Below are 7,500 nucleotides of genomic sequence, written 5' to 3' on the forward strand. Positions count from 1 at the left end.
GGTAAATCATAATGACTGAAGAACTTGTGCAAGTGTGTGTTTCAACAACAATGCCTTGTTGCGAGTCCCAATATTCAACACCCCAATCCTCCATCTTTTTTACCCAAACAAACTTTATCCCATGCAATCAAAGCAGTGCCTTTATCAGTTTATCTTCCATACCATATTTTCTCCTGAAGCAATGCTTGAGGTATTTGTTTATCTGATCTCACACAGATTTAGGCAGCTGGAAGGAACACACGAAGAAAATGGGCAAACCGGTAAATAGTGGCTTAACCAGTCGGTGTTTCTCCCCATAATTGAGCATCCATACAATCTTCTTTCAATCATTAGTCGTCATGGTATTGTTAATCAGACACAACTTGGGTCATTAGCGTAGCGTGAGACGTATGTAATGGCAAATCGACTAGTCGACGGATACCTAATGATGGAAGATGGAGAGGTAAGGGACCTGATGATGGACAACGACACGCAAATAATGGCGAGTCGACAGCACGTAATCGACGGCAGGCATCCTCTCTGTTAGAGTAAAACGAGATTGAAAGCGAAAGGACAATCAGTCTTGGTTTCCATTGATTCTCAAGTATATATACATCTGGAAGAGGTGGGAAAAAGAGGTGTCTGTTCGGAGGCATCCCTCCAGAACAGGTGCCTATTGGCAATAGAAAGAGAGAAGGGACATGACTGTTCGGGGTTGGACACACCCCTTTTCTAATGACTATTCATTAATTAGCATGTGCTAATTAATTTACTAATTAATTCCTAACACTCCCCCTTGTACAACACCGCTCCTTGAATGTTTCATCATTGAAAACTTCTTGTACATAGATCTTCCATCTTGAGAAATCTTCCGTATAATCTTGAGAGTCTCCTCCAAAAACCCTGTGGGAAAAATATGAGGAGAATAGAGCAGATATGTTGCTAAAACTCCTTTAAACCTAATGGGAAAAATAATAAGGAGAAGAAGTGCAACATATAATAATTATTGTCTCCTTGTAACTCATATGAGAAAACCTTTGAGAAAGGAGAAAACTCATTGGTGAGTTTGGAGAAAAATAAATATGCTTTGTATACTTTCCTTTAAAAACCCCAGTGGGGAAAAATAGAAAGTATTGCATATGTCGCCTCGTTAAAACCTTTTATGAGAAACTTTGAGGGAAAGCTCATAAGGGAAAAGAGTGCGATCTGATATATCATTGAAAACTCCTTTAAAACCCAGTGGAAAAATATAAGGAGAAAATGATATGACATATCATAATAATTGTCTCTTTTAACTCGATATGAGAAAATCCATAGAGTTTAGAGGACAATAAATATGCCGTGTATACTTTCCTAAAAACTCCAGTGGAGAAAACAGAAAGTATGACATATGATCTCATGTTGATATTACCTCATTAAAACCTTGATGAGAACCTGTAAAAGTAAACTCATAAAGGAAAAATTGATGCTTTGAATAGGAGTAATTCGGGAAGATACTCCCCCTGATACTTGCAAATCCTGAAGTCGTCGAATACCAATTCCATGAACATCTTTCTGAAATGTTCAAGTTGGTAGAGACTTCATAGACAAATCAATGAGATTGTCACGTGACTTGATTTGCAAGATGAGCAATATAGTGATATTGCTTACTATGTAACCTGTTTGCATCTAGACAACACAAGCAACATTATCTTTGAGATAATGGTTGGTGGATGTAGCCACGAGGTCTATTTCGAAGACCTTCATGGGATGGCTACCACACCTAGCTGGAACACAAAGCTTGTCTATGGTCTAGCATGGTAGGGATCTGATCAATGGATCCAATGATATTGGTGTCTAGATTTCTCTGAAACTGAAAGACTCGGACAAAATATTTGATGCCTTGGAGATATCAAAAGATATTCTTGACTCCCAACCAATTGTGTTTGGTGGGTCCAATGGCACAAGGATATGGAACTTTGTGTCCCAATATCTCATTCCCATCAACTCATGGTTTTAATGGATCTTTCTCTATGTCTAGAGAATGAAGCCATGTGAGTTATGGATGTATAAGATTTGTCCACAATGAATTTCTCCAATATATTTTGGATATAGACAACATAGTGTACCATAATGTATGAGTGAAGGTGCTCGAGGTTTTATCCAATCCTTCATCTCAAAACCCGCCATTAATATGATCATGTGCTTCGTCATTGCAGGAGTAATCCCTGTGTATGACAGACATGCATGGGTAATCATCATTGTAGGAGTAATCCTTGTGTATAAGGAACTCACTATGTCGGATGTACCAAAATGTACCGACAACAATAAGTCATATGGTCACTTACTGGTTTTTACAAAGTGTATGTTGTGTTTTGCATTTTGATTCAGAAGTGAGATTCCATTGGGAACCATCTATGTCTAAATCTAGTGATCAACATGGATATGTTATCACTACATCTATCAACTGCATAAATAGATGATTTTGTACTGCCAATGATATAAGTTACCGGAATGAGATTTCACCTCTGGAGAAAAGTTGGGTATCTGCGTGAACCCTTGTGCTACAAGACTTGCTCTATGTTTCACCACCTCGTTGTTCCCAATTCTGTTTTCAGAAGAAAACTGGTGTAGGTATTGCTTATGTGAATACCTTTCCCTTTATTGAGCAAAATTATTTCTACCTAGATTATACCCTTTGCTCGAGTTCAGTCCGAGTGTTGTTCACACTTTGACAGGTTATTTGCAATGTGTTGCAAATCTTTTGAACGCATGGTTCAGATCTTTGAGTACGTGGACTTGAGGCAGAAATGTGTTGAGCATTCCACTAATTTCCTGGTATTCTGTATGGTACTTGAAATCTCCTCCTAATGCCTGGAAATATTCCTCATTGAATCAACATACTGACCTTGAATAACTACCCATGTGAGGGGCTTGAGGTATTGACGGTTATACAGTTATTCCTCACATAGATCCCAAATATATGTTGAGAGGCCAATGATGTATGTCGGGGTGGTGATATCGGTATTCAACCGAATTACCGCAGATGAGAAATACTTGGTAGATTTCCACGTATCAAAGATAAAGGGGAATGACATTATGCAGTTTGGTCATGAGCGTGTAAAACTGCATGACTCCAACGTAAAGTTGGTAAGTTGCAATTATGAGGTTAAGATCATGGAATGACTTAATTCTTTGGACAACGGATTCTACTAAACCATTTTGAGTCTAGACATATAGGACAAAGTGCTAAACTTCAATCCTAGGGCCATAGTGAAGGCACGCAAGGAGAATTCTACAACGTTGTCCATTCAATTTTGATTGTAATTGATGTTCAGGATAATGAGCCAATGGTTTCATGTGGATAAAGCACACTTGAGACCATCGGATAGATGTGTCTTTTAGAACCATCGAATACCTGAATAGTCTAGTCAATGGTTAGGAAGAGCCACTTTACCTTGACTTGATGTGTTCAAGGAGACTGAGTGGTTCAGTGTAGACTTTAAGATGCGCGAGCCTTAAAATTAGATTCCTTGATTCACATGTAGTGCACATAAAATCCAAAAATGATTAGAATTTAGAATCATAATAATCATAAACCAATGGAATTGCTGATAGATTCTATTTCAACCCAATGTCTGGATGACCAAGGTGAGCATGCCAAGTTTGTCATGTAAAAGACATTCTAGAAAACTATCTTGTACGCAACATGTGCTACGGGTTTTGTAGTATGTGTCGTGCAATCATGATGATGCATAGATAATGTGTTTGCCATATCTGTTTCATATGGTAAAGATAAGATATTTCTCTTTGTTGTCCTCATAAGTTTCGCTACGAAAACTATTCTGACGGATATCTCTATAGTTTAGTAGGATACGAGTTGAACCCAGACACGATAATGCATCCTTGATCTGACTCGAGTATCCATAGGGATAGTAAATATGACTCGAGTTGAGCCAAGAAATACCTCATCGCGTCTAGCGATTTTAAAATATCTCCTTTCTCTCAATGAGAGTGGAAACATTGGACTTCCCTGAGTATAGAGTTTGTGGTGCATATGTCCACAAGGCACATATCATTTTTCATCGGATTGACTCCCGTAGAAATCTATATATAGACTTGAAGATTCTCAATATGAAAATCATTGTCAGATATATAGAGAATACATACAAATGTATTGTACCAAAGTGCTGATTCAAATATATGATGACAATAATACTTATGTTCTTATTACAACATCAGAAATGGACATAGATAAGTAGATCATTAAGGAGATTGAGAGACTAACTAAAGTCTCCAAACATATTGATTTAGGTATACTCAACCAACATATTCTCCGTGTGAGCAAGGTCCTCTGGCTGATCGAGAGTCATGGTGTTGCTCGGTCCAAGTGGAACATCGTGCGAACAACCAGTTCCATTTGCAATGTGTGGGTGAAGGTTGAAGTTGGATGCAAACCTTTTCCCTTGGGGTCCTTGGTATCTTGGGATTGCTCGCGTTATCCCACAGGACAAGATGGATCTTGATGTCCACGACCCACATAGCGTAGTTGTGGTCATTAAGAACGAGTGCCTCAAATTCTTTAGCCATCGGTTATTTGTATGGGTAAACCAGAGATAATTAATTTATGAATGATAAATTAAGGACCATCATGGTTGATGTTGTAATGAACTTTGCAAAATTAATGAAAATTTCAAGAAGTTGGCTTGAAATCATTAGTGTGAACTTCAAATTGTTAAGCATGACACTTTGTAGATAATCTCCAAAGGGAAAATTGGGAGTAGATCTAGCAGCTTTAAAGGAGTATAATCCGGTGAAATCCGTAGATACTCGTACTTCAAATGCCTTATGTCATGACTTAGAAAAATGTGTGGGAGAGCACTTTGTAAAGCAATCATAATGTCAAAACGATAAAATGTAGGCTTTATCAGTAGTCATCAATAATCTACGTAGGTAGTAAGTCCATATGACTACCTTGTGATCCCAAGCGTCAGTTTGAAAAAATCACCTTAAATTTTGCATATGTATTCGCAAGAAATTGAAAATCTCAATTGCAAATAGACGTATTAATCTTGACATGTGGTTAACATGGAAATAGATACATCATAGAAATATTTCAGAATACCTCGTACTCAACGGAGAAACAATACCGCAGAGGTACTGAATTTATCTTTGCAAGAGATAAAAAAAAATCTCAATTGCAAATAATAGATGTAATTAATCTCGACACATGTCAAATGTGGAAATATCAATTTAGTATCTGGAATATATTGATATTCAACAGAAAATGAAACTAAAATATATGTACCAGATTTAACGGTCTAAAACAGGAATAAAATCACTACTAAAATTAACTGCAAAATCACAATTAATACAAGTTTTGGCCTATTCAAAAATAGGTAAAGCCGCAAGGACTAAAGTGCAAACTGCGAAGAGATAAGATTGCTCTTCCTTTCTCCCGTACGGGGGATAGGAATCATCAATCCATTCCCCTGGTGGGGATTTTCCCTGTACGAGGGAAAAAGTTCAGCGTGCGTCGGCGGGGCAGCATCTGCCCAGGCTGGGGACCTCGCCGCCTCGCCGCACTCGGAGCCGGAAGCCGCGGAGGGCACCGTTGGCTGCTCCACCATGGGTAGCAGCTACTGCTGGGTCTCAGAGCCGCGAGAAGCCATTTGTGCGGCCGAGCGGCGGCCAGTCGAGGCCGGACGGCCACGGGCACGCAGGGGGCCCAGTAACGCGGCGGCGGCGCGAGCGCGCCCGGGCGCTGGGCGGCGCGCGGGAGCACGACCATAGCATGGCGCGGGCGGGCTAGGGCGAGCGCAGCCACGGCCTTGCGAGACCGGCCACAGCCTGGCGCGGGATCGGACGGGCGGTCCCGGCCACGGCTTGGCGCGGCCACGGCCGGCCGGGGGCCGGGCGAGCCCTAGCGCAGGGCGGGCGCGCGCGAGGGCGGCCACGGCCTGGCGCTGCTAGCCATGGCGCAGGCGGGCGCGGTGCCGTCTCGAGAGGAGTGCGTCGGGGCCGATGTCTCCTCTGCACTCGTGGCGCGGGACGCCTTGAGGACCCCTCGCCGACGACGAGGTCGCGAACGGAGAGGACGAAACCTAGGCTGCGCCGGCGACGAGCGGTTTTCTTTGGCGCCCATTCGCTCGAAGGAGAGCAACGTGGCTGATAACGTGTTAGAGTAAAACGAGATTGAAAGCGAAAGGACAATCAGTCCTGGTTTCCATTGATTCTCAAGTATATATACATCTGGAAGAGGTGGGAAAAAGAGGTGTCTGTTCGAAGGCATCCCTCCAGAACAGGTGCCTATTGGCAATAGAAAGAGAGAAGGGACATGACTGTTCGGGGTTGGACACATCCTTTTTCTAATGATTATTCATTAATTAGCATGTGCTAATTAATCTACTAATTAATTCCTAACACTCTCATGTTATTGGGCCCCTTTTGTACAGCCGGGGCTTGAGCAAAGCTAGCACTAGCATCAGCTACCTGCCAACGATGCAATGCAGCTTCAACCTAGCTACTAGCTAAGATTATTACTACACATTACATACATACATGCTCCGTATTACTACTGCGTACATATGAACCCTTGGCTAATTATTACATCGATCTTGTTTGCAACGGCGCTTGTCGTCACCGCCGGCCAGGCTGGACCCATTCGTCGCCGGCGCGGTGCATCCATCGCGCGCCATGAATGGTGGGTCGCTTCGCTTGGCTTCACTTGGAGATGGAGATGGGCCGGCGGCGGCGGAGCAGCATCTGGCGCATGCCGTCGGCGACCCGGAGCGCGGGGTCCTTGCCGCGGCACCAGCCGGCGCAGAAGGCCATGTGGTCCTGCAGCGCCGCCTCCATCCCGCGCTTCCTGCCCTCCACCCTCACCGCCTCGGAGCAGAGCCCGCACAGCCACCGCCCGCCGAAGTCGGCCTTCACGCCCACGATGTACCCCCGGGTGCAGTCCTCCCGCAGCTCGCAGCACTCGCACTTGGCCGACTCCACCGGCTCCATCGCTCAACCGCGAGCTCCACTGCAAGTGAAGGATAGTTCGATCGACCGAGCTCAAGGCCAGCGTGCAATGGTGGTGGTGGTGTGGGAGCAAGGCAGAGAGCAAGTGTGACACCGAGGACGCACGCGCGCTCCGTGTGTATTTATGGCCGGGGGGCTTGGCTCGGAGCTGCATGCTTAATTAGAGAGGCCTACTTCTCTGTGGCACTGTGCCATTGGCCTAATTTGTCTTGATTTGGCATCTGAGCAGCATTGCTAATCAGCTCACTTATGGGAAAATTCCTGCAGCCTCACAGTGTGCAGCATGCAGCATAATGTGCTCTCTCTGTCTCTGGGATGTATAGCTCCTAATGAACAGTACACTGACATTTTTCATCTCCTGACCAACAAACACCTCGGTAAAAGTTTCTGATTGTTTACTTTACTTGCTACGATAAACTTTTACCCTCAATGCTTTTTTTGGTAAATATTGTACGAGAACCTCTTGACCGCAAAATGAGGAGGAAGAGACAGGATCATCAGGGAGATCGATCT

General features: G+C 43.5%; 1 protein-coding gene across 1 annotated transcript; it reads right to left on the reverse strand.

Annotated features, from left to right (window-relative positions):
* Positions 1–6,227: 6,227 nt before the first annotated feature.
* On the reverse strand, positions 6,228–7,110 carry LOC123093228 (uncharacterized). Its single transcript, XM_044515136.1, has one exon. The coding sequence runs from the start codon at positions 6,967–6,969 to the stop codon at positions 6,682–6,684; it is 288 nt and encodes a 95-aa protein (XP_044371071.1). The 5' UTR covers positions 6,970–7,110; the 3' UTR covers positions 6,228–6,681.
* Between the last annotated feature and the right edge of the window lie 390 nt (positions 7,111–7,500).

Source organism: Triticum aestivum, chromosome 4B (genome assembly GCF_018294505.1).
Source record: "Triticum aestivum cultivar Chinese Spring chromosome 4B, IWGSC CS RefSeq v2.1, whole genome shotgun sequence".
In the NCBI taxonomy this organism is placed as follows: domain Eukaryota; kingdom Viridiplantae; phylum Streptophyta; class Magnoliopsida; order Poales; family Poaceae; genus Triticum; species Triticum aestivum.

Excerpts from the sequence above, each read along its gene's own strand:
- LOC123093228 (XM_044515136.1), bottom strand. The coding sequence starts at position 6,969 with ATGGAGCCGGTGGAGTCGGCCAAGTGCGAGTGCTGCGAGCTGCGGGAG.